The 17,012-nt window shown below is 40.7% G+C and overlaps 1 protein-coding gene across 1 annotated transcript in view; it reads right to left on the minus strand.

Moving 5' to 3' along the window:
• Positions 1 to 936: 936 nt before the first annotated feature.
• Klhl2 (kelch like family member 2) overlaps positions 937 to 17,012 on the minus strand; it is a 72,776-nt gene continuing 56,700 nt past the window's right edge. The window contains exons 9-15 of the mRNA XM_090354223.1: positions 12,003 to 12,120; positions 8,775 to 8,972; positions 8,001 to 8,102; positions 6,637 to 6,765; positions 5,803 to 5,943; positions 3,681 to 3,824; positions 937 to 2,039 (exon numbers count right to left, since the gene is read on the minus strand). Coding sequence (XP_090210349.1) covers positions 2,011 to 2,039; positions 3,681 to 3,824; positions 5,803 to 5,943; positions 6,637 to 6,765; positions 8,001 to 8,102; positions 8,775 to 8,972; positions 12,003 to 12,120 — 861 coding nt within the window. The 3' untranslated portion in view covers positions 937 to 2,010. The remainder of the gene's footprint in view (positions 2,040 to 3,680; positions 3,825 to 5,802; positions 5,944 to 6,636; positions 6,766 to 8,000; positions 8,103 to 8,774; positions 8,973 to 12,002; positions 12,121 to 17,012) is intronic.

The following is a 17,012-nucleotide window of genomic DNA, read 5'->3' on the forward strand; positions in this document are numbered from 1 at the left end:
GGAAGGTGGCATGAAATTAAAACCATAGAGAGGATGATCATGGGAATATGGCATGGAGCCAGTGGTTTTGATATCCAGCACAGCTAAGTACGAACAAAAGCCAGTGGTATAGATATGCAAATAGCGCGGGAAGTATAGGCAAACTCTGCAAAGCTGAGACCACAATCCATAGTCTCTGATAGGTTATCAGGTAGATGGGGCCAGAACTGAATCCACACACACTTAGTCCTGAAGTGCTGTGTGCTGTGAGAATACAGCACGGCCCAGGAGAGACGAGGACCTCACACATTCCAGCAGCAGCTGAGAAAGCTCCAACAGAAGTGACCTATTTTACCTCGTAGAGGTGACCCACCAAAACCAAACCCATCACTTTGTTGACAAGGGATTGGTGGTGCAACCCCACTAATGGGGAAATCCATGTTTCAAATGAGTGTTCTATTTTCATTTATAATGTAAAGGTTAGCTAAGTGGTTCTGTCTCAAATGGAACAATCTATATTAAAATATTACCCCATTCCTTTCTTAACTCATGATCATCAATCATCATCATGCTAATCATTTAACTTCCTCTCCCAAGGAACACCACATTTTTTTTTTTTTTTTTGCCAGTCCTGGGGCTCAAACTCAGGGCCTGAGCACTGTCGTTGGGTTTTCTCAAGGCTAGAGCCCTACCACTTGAGCCACAGCACCACTTCTGGCCTTTTCTATGTATGTGGTACCGAAGAATTAAACCTAGAACTTCATGCATGCTAGGCAAGCACTTTACCACTAGGCCCAACTCCTGGCCCTTCTCCTTGATTTTACAGCTCACTGACAAGAAACTAAAACTGTAGATTTGTGAAGTTAAGCAATGCACACAACACAAAACAAAAATATTCAACTGGCAACTTTCTGAATAATAAGCTAACTAAAATAATAAAGAACGTTGTGAAACAAATAATATACAAACTTTTATTCAAAGAGAATTCAAGAAAGACATGTTTTGGTCATCTTTAAAGTGAGATTCATTGAAGATCTCAGAAAAACTATCTGATTGGCGCATGGCTACTCACAGAAAGCTCTCGTCTGTTAATAGCAGCTAAATTATTCACACAGAAAAATTCTTAAGACCATGCAAATTCAGTTAAATTCCATACATTCATTATATTCATCAAAAACCTGCAGGTATGTTCATGCCAAAGTGTTACTTTAAGAAAATAAACATAAAAACACATCAAAACATGACCAAGATTAAAATAAAATAATAAATAAGCATAATTTATATTTTATTTTAAAAAGTTTGGCATCACACATATTCAAGTGTGTTACACCAGATTCATTCCTCAGAAGTGGCATGTTAAAGTGTTAAGCATTGTTAAATATCAAAAAATACAACTCTGTTTTACAATGTGGTACTGGCATAATTCAAAGTACTGTGCCGATTATAAATAGTATAATCAAGTTTCAAACATGTTTTCAACATATTTAAAGGAAAGCATATAGACACACATTTATATGCACACTATTATATTCATGTAATCAAAGATACTTAGAAAAGCAAACCGTTGTATCCCTCAACTACTTCATATACTTACAGAGATTCTTAGTATCCGTTCAAAGGTTTTCAGTTCCTGGGTATGCAGATTTTCAGGAGAGGGAATAAAGGTGAAACTCAATTTTACAGGAACACACATTAACCTTATTCTCTTTCACAAAATAACCCATTGTCTTTCAGAGCTGATAAGGAATGGTCTTTATGAAAGCGACTGTTGGCTAAAGACTGCACAGTCCATACTGCAGTCCAGATTTCTTATTAAAATCCAGTCAGCTGCTGCTCCTTGCAGAAAAAGCCTACACGGTGCTTCTGCCAAAATTAATCTTCAGGATCCGAGGCCTCTAAAGGCAGATGATCTCGTCTTCTGCTGAGACTCAAAGTGCAGCGACAAGTGGAGAAGTGCCAGATTCTCAGTCACTGCAGAAACACTTGAAGCCTGTTTCTCGTGTATAAATGTGCCAAAAATGTCCTTCAAGCTCATAATGGTTTATCGATAACTGTGACCCCTGGGCAAAGAAGCGAGACATTAAACAGGCATCACTGGCAGCATTCTGCATCTCTGAGAAAATATTGAATTCTGTATTACTAAAGCTCTGTGGGCCAAACATAGCCTGCTGCTTCAGCACTGCTTCTGGACAGTCACGCAGGAATGCCAGCACTGATGTCCATGTAACAGTGAACTCTCTGCTTAGTTCTGAACCAAGTGCACATCAACTGTTTATTCCAGACTTGTCTTTTGTGCTTTATCCTTACTATTTGGAAAAAGTAATTTTACTCACCAAATACTAAGCACCTAAGAATGAAGCAGAAAAAAGTGGTGGGGTGTGTGTGTGGAGGAGGTGGAGAGATAATCTATATGCTCAACGTAATAAAACTGAGCTGGGAAAAGTGGCTCATGTCTATAAACCTAGCCACTCAGGAAGATGAGATCAGGAGGATTGAGGTTCAAGGCTAGCCTGGGCAAAAAGCTCATGAGACCCCATATTAACCAACAGCTATACACAGTGTGGTTGGTAGGTACACTGTCATACAGCTACGTAGGACAGTGAACTGGGAGGGGGGGAATCACTGTTTCAGGCCAGACCACGCAAAAAATGTGCAAAACTCCATTTTAATGAAAGGAGTTGGGCACATACCTACTATCCCAGGTATGGAAGAAAATGCAAAACAACAGGCCTGCAGTCCAGTTACCAGGCAAGTCATAAAAGAAAACCTCATCTTAAAAACAACCAGAGGGGCTGGAGGAGTGACTCAGCTATATAGTGCCTGTCTAACAAGCATGAGTGCCTGCATTCAAGCCACAATACTGACCAAAAAAAACCCAAAACCAAAACCAAAACAAAACTTCCACTAAAACTTCCGTTCAAGGTTCTACTATATGGAGTTCTTCTATGAACTACTATTTTAAATGATTTTGTGTATGTGTGTGTGTGTGTGTACCAGTCCCGGGTCTTGAACTCAGGGGCCTGCACCTGAGCTGCTTTTGCTCAAGGCTCTACCACTTAAGCCACAGCGCCATTTATGACTTTTTCTGTTTATGTAGTACTGAGGAATGGAACCCAGGGCTTCATCATGCTAGGCAAGCACTCTACCACTAGGCCATATTCCCAGCCCTGAACTATTGTTTTGGATAATAAAAACCGAAGGCTTATTAGTGTAAGCTTCTTTATCCATCATCGTATCCGTTTTGTTACAGAAATGTTCTAATATTTTAAAATATGAGATTATATGCAGCATGCAGTTCTAAAGTTCATCATTATATAACTAATGATTACTTCTCTTACTAAGAGAACATATCAAAATTATGTCATTCAACAAACCGTATGCTTCAAGAAGAGGACTGCACTGTTCCACAAGGCTACAGTATCACGGGACGGTCAGTCACCCTTGCGGGCTCCCTGAGGAGCTAAGACTTAACACACACTGAATTCCTCTCACTGCACACCGATTTGAACATACAGATAATTTGTTATCCAATTCTAACTATAAACAACTGTAGTAACTTAATACTAAAGCTTGATTTCAGGATTACATAGAAATTGTAGGTTATTTTAAGAATAAGATTAAAAGTATGCTTAAGAACTTGTAAACAATCATGAGGCATCCGTCACAAAGCATGAGAAAAAAGAGAGTTACGGGGTTATCACCTGCATAACTTCTCCCGGTGCTCATACAGGATGACACAACTGTCCACTTATCGGTGGTCGGGTTGTAATATTCTACTGATGCCAGGTTGCAGGAGCCGTCGTCCCCTCCAACAACATATAACAGACCATTAACTGCACAAACTCCTTGAAAAGAATTACATGGAAGAAAATAATCATTTCAAACCTTCAGGTGACTATGAAAAACCTTGTACTTGGTCTATCCTTGGCAGTCACATCTGAAAAGTGTTATTAAACTAACAAGCTCATCGAGGAAGGGGTTTCATCTTGTAACACAGCCTAGTAGTGCGTGGAGAGATTTTTTTTTTGGGGGGGGGGATTGGTTTTCCTATGTGTGGTTGTTTTTTTCCCCGGCCAATACTGGGACTTGAACTCAGGGCCTTGTGTATTGAGCTCTCCCTTCTTCCTCCAACACTGGCAGGCTACCACTTGAACCGTACCTCCAGTTCATGCTTTTTTGCTAGTTAATTGGAAGTAGCCTCGTGGTTTTGTCTGACCTGACAAAGTCAAGTTGGCTTCGAACCACAACCCTCAGATCTCAGCCTCCTGAGTAGATAGGGTTATAAGTGTAGAGCCTTAGCACCTAGACATACTAACTATAAAAAGTTATTACACACTGTATTTCTTCTACTTATAAAATAATCACTGTAAAACAGAGTGACACGTTAGACAGCAATCTCATCCATCTTCTATTGTGCCTTTAAAAAAAAAAATGTATCTGTAGTGAATGACCTATAACAGCATGTCTGTGTTACTTAGCAATGAAGGCCTGCAGCTTGAGCTCTAGCCTTGTCGGAGTTCTCAAAATTTGTTGCTGTGTCCAGTATGGTGACTTACGTCTGTAACCCTAGCTACTCAGGAGGCTGAGATCTGGGGATCAAGGTTCAAAGCCAGCCCGGGCACAAAAGGACCTGAGACTTTTTTTTTTTTTTTTGCCAGTCCTGGGCTTGAGCTCAGGGCCTGCGCACTGTCCTTGGACTTTCTCAAGGCTAGAGCTCTACCACTTGAGCCTCAGCACCACTTCCAGCTTTTTTCTATGTATATGGTACCAAGGAATCAAACCCAGGTCTTCATGCATGCTAGGCAAGCACTTTAACCACTAGGCCAAACTCCTGGCCCTGGACCTGAGACTCTTTATCTCCAATTAACCTCTAGAAAATGGGAAGTGGGGCTTGGCTCAAGGGTAGGGTGGTAGCCTTGAGCTAGTTAAGATACAGGGGAAGGATGAGTAAGGTCCAAAGCCAACCCAGACCAAAAAGAAAAAAAAAAGACTAAGAATAAAATAATTGGGGAATATGGCTCACCCAGTAACCCCTTATACTTCTTTTTGCCAGTCCTGGGGCTTGAGCTCAGGGCCTGAGCACTGTCCTTGGGTTTTTTTCTCTTAAGGCAAGAACCCTATGCCTTGAGCCACAGAACCACTTCCGGCTTTTTCTACATATATGGTACTGAGGAATCGAACCCAGGTCTTTATGCATGCTAGGCAAGCACTCGTACCACTAGGCCAAACTCCTGGCCTATTTTTTTTTAAGTTTGTAATAAAAATTTAAGCATTAGAGCCAGGTGCTGGTTGCTCATGCCTTAATCCTAGCTACTCTAGAGACTGAAATGTGAGGATCATGGTTCAAAGCCAGCAGGGGCACAAAAGTCCATGAGACCCATCTCCAATTAACCAACCAGAAGTGACACCTGGCTCAAGGGGTAGAGTGCTAGACTTGAGCTCAGCAACAGTGTCCAAGCCAAGGGTTCAAACCCCACAATCAACAACAAAGTATCAGTTATGAGCTCTACCTTTAACCAGTTAGTCTTCCCATTCATCACCCAAAAAGTAGGGGCAGCACAAGTTACAACTTAACTAATGTGTTACAAAAATGTGCTATGTTTTCTTTTCTTCCCCAGGACCTTGTGGAATCTTTGTGGAGTCTAGTAAGGTACTCTATCACTATAGTCCTACCCCTCCACACTGACTTTGTAGGCTTGTTATATAAATGCCTATCTTTAAAGAACTTCAAGTCTATCAGAAAAACAAGATCAGCAAAAGAATGGAATATAGGAAAACTGCTTTAAAAATTCCCTATTTTTAAATTTTAAGCCAGACAAATACCTGCATTCCTTCTGCACATGTTCATATCTGCAACTTGTCTCCAAGCATTGGTGGCAGGATCATACACCTCAACACTTTTTCGTACTAAAGGACCATCATGACCTCCAACAGCATATAGTAAGTTGTTTAACACACCAACACCTAGAAAACACAACCAGTCAAACTGAAAGAGTACAACAGGAGCCGGGCACGGTGACTTATGCCTACAATCCTAGCTACTCAGGAGGCTGAGATCCGAGGATCATGGTTCAAAGCCAGACCAGGCACAAAAACGTCCGTGACTCTCATCTCCAATTAACCACCACTAGAAAACTGGAAGTGGAGCTATGGCTCAAGGGGTCGGGCTGGAGAACTCAGAGACAATGGCCAGGCCCAGAGTCCACCCCCCAAGACACACACACACACATACACACACATACACACACACACGTACAGCACAGACAAGAAATCTGTAACATATCTGACTAATACAATGTAACCCTTCTATTAATTACAATAAAAATATATTAAAAAAAAGAAATCTGTAACATATCAGGGTTTATCTAAATGTCTCATATTTAAACCTATGAATCTCAGAACAATTTTTCTAAAAAATCAAGAGAGATAAGTCAAACAATAAAAACATGTAGTAAAGCAGAAGTTTGCAAAAGCTCTTTGACAACTCCCTAAGAAAGTAATCCCTCTGTCACCACTACCCACACAAGCAGAAGACATTTGCAGTGTCACTGAACTCAGCAAGTTTTCGGGTATCATAGGGAGAGGTGAGCGAATCATTTCACCTGTTACTTGCTTCCCATCACCCCCTGGTTCAGCTGCCACCTGGTTCCCACTTACCTGCTCCGCTGCGCCGGGTACCCATCTCCGCTATGTAGGTCCACTCGTTCGCTGTAGCATTATAGCATTCTACTGTGCTAAGACACTGGCGTGACGCTCCATCATACCCCCCCACAGCATAGAGCAAACCTAAACAAGTGTGCAAAGTGTATAGTTATAATGGATAATTCATTACTGCCTTGCCTAATGGTTAAATAGACTGATCAAACCCCTTGAATATGGGCGGCACATATTCAATAATGCTAGTTTTCTATATTCACAAGTAATCTAACTGGAAGGGCACAAAGAATATATTCACCATATCCTTAGAAAATACTAGTTGATAAAGGGGACAACTTCCTAGAAAACAGATTTAACTACCAAGTAATCTTAGGAAGTAGACTGGGGTAATTATTTTGAAAGAAAAATCCGTGAAGCATTAACAAATACTACATCATCATGGCTACCACTAAAATTAGACACAGTACTGTCAGACTTCATTTCTATGAAACAGAAGAGAATAAGCTGTTTGGTGATGGGAGATAAAGCAGTAGTTGTTGGGTCTGGGGAAGATGAGGTTTGTAGCTACAACAAGAATGAGTGGTTTAGAGGAATCATAAGTGTTCTAAAGTGAGTTAATGTTGGATGCACAGAGAACTGTAAAAGTTAAATGGGCAAACTGTATTGGAATTATATCTTCCCCCTCACCAGGTACAGAAAATTATACTAACAGAAAAAAAGAATGGCAACCTAAAAATTTGCCTACACCAGTATGTTTTGTTTTGTTTTAGAAAACCACACCTCTACAAGTTTCCTTATATTCTGTTGGGGAACAAGGTAAAATATAAATAAGTTAACTGTGGCAATCCATCTCTTAAATGCTCCCTAGCCCTTCACCATACACAAAACTCTGCTATGTGCCCTTTATAGTTTGTTCCTCTAACAAGTGTATGAAGATCAGCTCCCAGGGCTGGGGGTTCTATACCACAATGGTGGCGGTGCTTCCCAAACATGCACAGCTCTGGGTTGAATCCTCGAAACCACAAAAACAAACAAAAATTCACAAAAGGCCAGCTGGCAGGTTGATATAGGATGCTTGAATGTGCATGTGCGCGCACATACACACACACACACACACACACACACACACACACACACACACACACGGAATATAGAGGGAAAGACTGAGTTCCATATGGGTTCATTTTTATAGATGATATATGATTTCAAGAGGTTAAATTTTATAATTATTTTTCCTTTTGTAAGTGATAACTTGCCTGCCCATTGGTAAAGCATTGCTTTGTGTATACCAGTGGAAGAAGCACTCTCCAGAACAATCAGCCCTCTACCTGGGAGCGTTCACTGGGAGGAAGGGCCAGACCTACCTCCAACCACGCCCACGCCCACGCTGCTCCTCCTCGTGTTCATTGGAGCTACATGAAACCACTCATTAGATTTTATGTTATATGCTTCCACAGATGATAAACCTACAAGGAAGCATAATACCTTTCATTTTTCCTCCAAAGACAGTCTGTTGTTCCTTTATATAAACATGAGTAAAGAAAACTATACATCAGGTATTTTACCTTAAAACCAAAGGAAGAAAATGGTGGACTCTAAACGTGTGAATCACATGATAGCTTGGAATGACTTTTCTAGAGGCTTCTACCCTAGAGACTGTCATTTACAAGCTTTTTTAGCTTGGCAGCTGACCAACACTGATGTATAAGAAATTAAGCAAAGAATTTTTTTTTGGGGGGGGGGTCAGTTGTTGGGCTTCACCTCTGAGTCTGGGTGCTGTCCCTGAGCTCTTCAGCTCAAGGCTACCACCCTACCACTGGAGCCACAGCACCATTTCCAATTTTCTAGTGGTTAATTAGATGTAAGAGTCTCAGGGATTTTAGTGCCCGGGCTTTGAACCGAGATCCTCAGATCTCAGCCCGAGTAGCTAGGATTATAGGCATGAGCCACCGTGCCCAGCAAGCAAAGAATTTTTGTAGTGTAAACTTACATCATTTAAAGATATTATGCAATTTAAAGTATCTTCAACTAGAATACCTGCTAAAATATTCAAAGAGGCCTTGTTTTGCCCTAATGTATTCAGTGTGGTTTACTATGGTAATGGAAACAGCAGTGTAGAAAGATGAAAAGGAAATTACCTGTGCTCCCATCAAAGCCCCCCACTGCATATAACAGTCCATTTAGCACAGCGGCGCCCAAGGTGCTTCTCCGGTCTCGCATGTTAGCAACACTGGTCCACTGGTCTTTCACAGGGTCATAGGAATCCACAGTACGAACTCTTAATGAGCCATTAAAGCCACCAACAGCAAAAACCAGTCCTGCCATATACACCATCCCTGCAGAAAACGCAGCATTCAATGGTGACCATGCAACCTCACCACTACCACAATCTGAAGGCCTCTGCAGCTGTGATTAGAACACGTTACTAGAAGTGTCCTGACTAACAGGTCCCAAACATACAAGTCACTTGCAAAAATATGTAATCCAAATGCACATGTATAAGAAATTGGCTGAAGCACTAATTATAACATTAAAAACAGTTTCAGTTTTGTTTTTGCTGGTCCTGGGGCTTGAACACAGGGGTGGACGCTGTCCTTAAGCCTCTACCACTTGAGCCACAACATCACTGGAGACAAGAGTCACACGGACTTTTCTGCTCAGGCTGACTTCAAACTGCCATCCTCATATCTTGGCCTCCTGAGTAGCTAGAATTACAGACATGACTCACTAATGCGTGGCTCAAAAGTAGTTTTAATATTCAATTATCAACTAAAGGGCTAGCGATGGAATTCACTAGTAGAGTATCTACCTGGAAGATACAAGGCCCAGTACTCAAAAACAAAAACTAGCTGTGTGTAGTGGCTCAAACCTGCAACTCTCGCTTTAAAGAAGAGATCACAGGACTGTAGTTCAAGATCAGGTGCCTCGCTGGACAAGGTGGCTCACACCTATAATACTAGCTATTCGGTTGTGTGGGGGGTGCTGAGATCTGAGGATCACGGATTCAAAGCCAGATGAAGCATTAAAGTCCATCCCTGAGACTCTTATCTCCAATTAACCACCAGAAAACCAGAAGTGGCATTGTGGCTCAAGGGGTAGGGCAGTAGCCTTGAGCTTAAGAGCTCAGAAACAATGCCCAGGCCCAGAGTTCAAGACCCATGACCAACCAAAAAAAAAAAAAAAAAAAAGACCAGGTACCCCCTCCAAAAAAAGATGTGAGGGAAGAAAGGTGAGCAAATGTAGTCATTATATTCAATATATACTATGGAACTTGAGGGTGGGGATGAGAGAAGGGAAATGGAGGAGAATGATGGAAGGTATGAGACTGATCAAAATATGTTGTACTTAACCTGACTTATTGAAACCGTAACCTCTTTGTACAAGTACTTTTGTTGCTGTTGTTTGTGGTGGTGGTGGGGGTGGTCGTTATGGGGCTTGAATTCTGGGCCTAGGCTCTGTGCCTGAGCTCTTCAGCTCAAGGCTAGTGTTCTACCCCTTGAGCCACAGTGCCACTTCCTACTTAATAATTTTTTAATAATACTAATTTTGAAACAAAAGTAGCTACTTATGATATGCATCATTATTATGATAGCTTAGCCCTTTAATCCTAGCTACTCAGGAGGCTGAGATCTGATCTGAGGATCACAGTTCAAAGCCAGCCAGAACAGGAAAGTCTGTGAGACTCTTATCTCCAATTATCTGTCAGAAAACTGCAAATGGTGCTGTGGCTCAAAGTGGTAGAACACTAGACTTAAGTGAAAAAGCTCAGGGGCAGTGCTTGACAGTTCAAGCCCCACAACCTACAAAAACAAAAACATGTATGAGGAGAAAAAAAATAAAGTATTGATGAAATAAACTAATAATAATCCAAATAAATGGAAACAGGATATATTATTACATGTAAAGCAGGCCTTAAAGATTAAAAAAAAAAAAAAGAAAGAGGCTTCAACTTGACCAGTGACTAGGTATGGTTGCTTGCATCTGTGATCTCAGCTACATGCCTGTAATCTCAGCTAGACACTCAGCTACTAATCTCAACTACTAGGTAAAACACAAAGACTGGGTACAGTGGCACACCATTCATCCCTGTGAGGCAAGGACGCACAAATAGGAAAATCACAATCCAAGCCAGCCTAGGCATAATGCAGGACGCTTTATCAAAAAATAACCTACATACTGGGCCGGAAGTGTAGCCTAGTGGTAGAGTGCTTGCCTAGCATGCACAAAGCCCTGGGTTCAATTCATAGGTACCACATCGCCAGTCTTAAAAAAGCACAAGGACAGTGCCTAGGCCCTGAGTTCAAGCCCCAGGACTGGCAATAAAAAAGTAAATCAACCAACACAAAAAGGGACTAGAGTAGCTGAAGTGATTAAGCACTTACTTAGCAAGTCTAAGGACTCTGCGTTCAACCTCCAACTCAACCCCTCCCCCTAAAAAAACCACAAACAACAAAAACCTAGAATATTACACTTAAAACAAAATACTGGTTAAGAATTTTATGACATTGGATCAAATGCAGAACCCTCATACATTCTAGACCAACTTTAGGTCAGAAGCCTCATATAGCTAGTTACTCAACCACTAATTTTTGTTTTAGATATAGTCTTCTATTTCCTTCCCCTCGTTGGCATGAGACTGCAATCGTCCTACTTCATTCCCCTACACAGCTGGATTACATGCATATGTAATCAAGTACCAGCATGTACTTTGAGATAGGATCTGACTAATAGCATTTTGACATTTGCTGGCTTTGAACTTTAGTCCATCTCTGCCTCCCACATAGATAGCAATTCATCAGCTATATATCAGGTCACTGAGCCACCAGGCTTGGCTTCTATACAACTTTTAAAGATGAAGTAACTCTAGGTATACTGGTATGTAACTGTCTCCAAGATACACTGTGGAAGTTCTGCCCTATAGAAACAATCCTTTCTATTTACAACTCAGTTCATTACTGGGTACAGGACTTAAGAGATCTAAGTTTAAGTCTCAGGAAAGATTCTCAAGCACCTGCAATGGCTTATGACTTTAGTTTTACCAAATATGGTCATCGAATATTCCCAAAACAGATGTCTGGGTAAAAGAACTGTGGTTTACAAGCTGAGTCAGAAATATAGAATTGAGTCTCAAAGCTAAAGAGTTCCTCTCTTGCTATTTCAGTTGAGGTAGCTAAGAAAATACCACACTCCAGCTTCTGCAGCTTACTGTGTGTACAGCATCAGTAGGCTAATCCTCTCCAACCCCCCCGCAGCCATTAGTGTATTCAGTGAGCCGTTGGAGGCCCTGAATTACTGTTTAACCACAGCTTTTGTAATCAAAGCTTTTCCACCAGACATTTCCCCAAGGAACAAAGTGTGGTGCTTACCTGCCCTGCACCTCCTGGAAGGCAGTTCTGCCACCTGGTGCCACCGTTCTTCTTTAAAGTCGTAGCACTCCACGCTTCGGATAGCCTTAGGTGCTTGACCCCCAACCACCACCATCAACTGGAAGGGCGGAAGTGTAAGCATTTGAATAACCATTACATAGGCAGACACTTAATAAAGCCCTACAAAGACATCCATGTGGGGTGTGAGGATGAAGATGGAAGGGTGAGCTGGGGTAGAAAACCTACCTAACCCATGTTATAAACATCCACAAGGGGGCACACCTTAGAACTATAGTGCTATAATCTAGCACACTTAGTCAAAAATAAGGGATTTCAGAAACTCCGTTTCTGATCCTTCAAGCAAAAGCAGTATTTGAGCCAAAACACCAGCAGGCAGGTAGCACCAGCAAGGCTGCCATGTGTGAAGGGCTGGTGGTCACATCCTGGCCTGCGATGACCTGCCTTAGGTCCCTGGGGTCCAGGGACCTACCTATTACTTAGGTATGTGAGGGGAAAGGGGCAATAATACACTAAAAGAAAGATGGAAGGAATAAGAGAGATCACAAAAACAGCACAAAGAATTGAATTGGAGTTGACAGGAGCATGGATTTCTGGCTCTCAAAGAGGAAAGCACCCTTGATGTCCCACAAATAAAATCAGGAAGACAAATAATGGAGAAGCTATGAAACACAATGAACAAATGCACTGTGGAGAATAAATCCGTTTATTGATGTTCTTAATTCAATTCAGTAACTATTTACTAAGTGCCTGTCATCTCTATCCGTCTACAACTAGAGTAGGTAGGTGTTACAACCAAGAAATTTAACTCTTGGGGCTGGGAGTTTGGCCTAGTAGTAAAGTGCTTGCCTAGCATACATGAAAACCAGGTTCAATTCCTTGGTACCATACACATAGAAAAAGTTGGAAGTGATGCTATAGCTCAAGTGGTAGAGCTCTAGCCTTAAGAAAGCCCAAAGGTAGTGCTCAGGCCCATGACTGGCAAAATAAATAAATAAATAAATTAATTAATTAATTAAAAAAAAATCAAAGATATGGTTGTTATCTGCCAAAAGCTTCTCAGTAAGAAAGAACTAGGAAATAATTCAATAATATGTAATTATATATGCTCCAAAAGCTATTGGAATTAGTACATACTAATTGCTACTGTTGATTGGATAATGGAAAGTTGCCATAACTCAGTGAAATTTAGAAACCAACAGGCTATCTTGTTCTAAGCCCCCAAAGGCACATTCTAACAACACTGAAAATACACCTTTCAAATCAAGAAAGCAGTTAATGATGTCTTCCGTGGATAACTATAAAGAATATTGAAGACTTTGGAGGGAAAAAAAAGTAAGATGATAACAGAAGGAACAGATTTTTTTTTTTTTTTGCCAGTCCTGGGCTTAGGCTCAGGGCTTGAGCACTGTCCTTAGACTTTCTCAAGGCTAGAGCTCTAGCACTTGAGCCTCAGCACCACTTCTGGCTTTTTGCTATGTATGTGGTACTGAGGAATCGAACCCAGGTCTTCGTGCAGGCTAGCCAAGCACTCTACCACTAGGCCAAACTCCCAGCCCAAAAGAGTATATTTTAAATCAGAGTATAAGTCAGATAACACTGACTTATAAATTCTATGATTATCTCAAGCTCTAAAGCTCATGATTTTTACTCAATGACTCATTTTTGCATATCAAAATGAGGACAGAAGAAAAACACATTATTCCAAGAAAAGCAACATGTGTCCTTTACTCCTCCCAGAAAGATGAGATGCAGTGTGGATTTGCGGCTTTAGAGACCAGTGACAAAGGAGACTACTCAGCAGACTAAGATCTGAGGATGACAGTTCAAAGTCAGCCCATGTAGGGAAAGGTCTGTGAGACTCACCTCCAATTAACCACCAGAAAAAATAGAAGTGGTACTGTGCTCAAAGTAGTAGAGTGCTAGCCTTGATCAAAGAGCTCAGGGACAGCACCCACACCCCAAGTTCAAGGCCCACAACTGACAACAATTAATTAACTAATTAATCAATTAGCTAAATATGTGTGTGGGAGATGGAAAAGAGATCATGAAAGTAGATTATGCAAAGTCAAAGCCACAGTGTTGTTCACGGCCGTCTATGTATGTCTGCTGTCCCTCCTTCATAGGCAGCTGGAAGAAGCAGGATAAAAGAGAGGCTTCATGGATCCATGTGTGTGCCATGAAATCCAAGTTAAGGAATTGAGAAATCCAAAAGCTTAACATCTTTGGAACGGCCACATTACACTAGAGAAGTCTAGAAACACTGTAAACAGAACAGATGGCCACACCTTTACAAAAGAGAAAATAAAATACTTCAGAAAATTTCTCTAAGTGCTCTTTAGGTTAACCAAAGTAACACGTTTAAAACTTCCATCTATTAGGAGAAAATTCATTTTCACTCTGAGGGTTTCTCTGTAGCACAGCTAAAGATGCCACAGAACTATACAAGTTCAAAGTTTTTTTTGTTTTTTTTTTTACAAATATAAAATGTTTGACAAGCATTAAGTGTAAACTGGAAAAAATTTTAGAAAGACTTAGCATAAAAAGAATGGAAATTCGACCTTTATGGCTAAGAGTTTGGCACTACAAACTGATTTCTATAAAAACAAAAACCTGACACCAAACAGTATGGACAAAATAAGAAGTAATGAAAATTTATGAAGATAGCTAAAAGATCACCATTTTTAAATGCAGGTAAAGGGGTGTTTGGAAAATGTGACCCTGAGAATCAGCAGGCTTGATGGCATGGACACTAAGGTTTGGGGAACTAGCTGGTGTACTTACTGAGCCACTTACAATTATTTTTTGAAAAGTCCTGCAGAACATTTCCTTAGGTCTTAAGGAGAGGTTAGATATATATATTTTTTTTTTTTTGCGCCAGTCCTGGGCCTTGAACTCAGGGACTGGGCACTGTCTTTGGGCTTTCTCAAGGCTAGAGCTCTACCACTTGAGCTACAGCACCATTTCTGGCTTTTTTCTATGTATGTGTTACCGAGGAATGGAACGCAGGTCCTCGTGCATGCTAGACAAGCACTCTACCATTAGGTTAAAACATCTTGAAAAGGCAAATACCAATTTGCAAAATAGAACAGGTAATGAATGCTTTGTAAACTATTTTTGGGTCTGCGGTAATAACTCTTAGTTAAAAATTAAGAGTATTTTGGGGAAAGCGCTGTAACTTCTAGGGTCTAATAAAATAATAAGTAAAATGCAAAATATTTTTAATTCATGCCATTTTTAAATCCATTTCGTCTGAGCAAATGTTACATGTCACACATTACTCATTTTTGTTTAGGCACAATTATGTAGACAGAAACTTTCTCCAAATGCCCTGTGTCTTTGGGTGGATATTTCCACTGAGATGTCACCAAGGGCTCTTCTTCTTGGTGAGTATTGGGCTTGAACTCAGGGCCTAGGCACTGTCCCTGAGCTTCTTTTGCTCAAGGCCATCACTTCCTGATTTTTATGTGTATTTGGTGCTGAGGAGCTGAACCCAGGGCTTCATGCATGCTAAGCAAGCACTCCACCACTGAGCCACATTCCCCTCACCAAGGATTTTATTTGGCTAATTTTGATTTGTTTGTTTGCTTGTTTGTAACAAGGTCTTGCTGTGTAACCTAGGCTGGTCTAGAATTTGAGATCTTACTGCCTTGGCTTGCAAGTGTTGGGATTATAGTTGTATGCCATCAGTCCAAGGTCTATTTTAAGTTAAAATGATCAAGAAAAAAAATAAGTAACACAATGGCAAAAACTTCAGTTAGCTCTAATTTGAGAACTAGTGTTAACCCTGGGCTAAAAATCAACAACAGCAGGGGGCCAGGAGTTTGGCCTAGTGGTAGAGTACTTGTGTAGCATGCACAAAGACCCGGGTTCGATTCCTTGGTACCACATATATAGAAAAAGCTCGAGGTGGTAGAGCTCGAGTGGTAGAGCTCCAGCCTTGAAAAAGCCCAAGGACAGTGCTCAGGCCCTGAGATCAAGCCAGGACTGGCAAAAAAAAAAAAAAAAAAAAAAATCAACAACAACAAACAACACCAATTTATATGTAAGGCAATTAAACATGTGGACTCAAGAAACAAAACTTGAGAAAACAGTAAATAAATGCACTGAAATAAATGAATTTAAGTACTTGAGTGGAAATGACAGAATAGAACTAAAGGTGATACAGAGATAACTAATCCTTACTTCTTAATTTAGTGTTTTTCCAAACATATGAGTTAAAAGGAAAAAAAAATATATATATATATGTATATATGCAGGTCCTGGGCTTGAGCTCAGGACCTGAGCACTGTCCACTGTCCTTGGACTTTCTCAAGGCTAGAGCTCTACCACTTGAGCCTAAGCACCACTTCTGGCTTTTTTTTCTATGAATGTGGTACCGAGGAATCAAACCTGGGTCTTCATGCATACAAGCAAGCATTCTACCACTAGGCCAAACTCCCGGCTCCAAAAATATATATTTTTTTAAAAGCTTCACACTATGGATCATCCTGCTTAAACTATACACAAAATGGAACTTCACTAGTTGGTCTGTAAGTTGCAAACAAAGTAAACAAAATTGCAAAAATAAGGACAGAAATGATGGGGTATACTGCAAGAAAAATCAAAGGAGTGAATCATGAATGACCACAACTAAAAACCATGGAGAACATGAAGTTTTACACAGGAAAATGTGTACACTGAAGCTGTGAGAAGACACCTGGGAAATCTAAGCTGCGATGGTTACATATGAAATGTGAGAAACTATCAAACAGTATTCATGATAGGGAGCAGAGGAACTAAGATACTATGTTATCCTTACACCTATGAAACTACAACATTTTTAGATATATGACCACCTTGTTTACAGAGAAATCTTTCTGCACAGTTTGACTTTCCCTCTTTGACTACAGCTATTGCTTTCTACTATAACAAGAACTTGTAAAATTCAGAAGGGGGTAGAGGGGAACCAGATAATTTCCACTCCAAAAAGTGATTATGGTGCTTCATCTG

Source organism: Megascapheus bottae, chromosome 20 (genome assembly GCF_031878675.1).
Source record: "Megascapheus bottae isolate mThoBot1 chromosome 20, mThoBot2.hap1, whole genome shotgun sequence".
In the NCBI taxonomy this organism is placed as follows: Eukaryota; Metazoa; Chordata; class Mammalia; order Rodentia; family Geomyidae; genus Megascapheus; species Megascapheus bottae.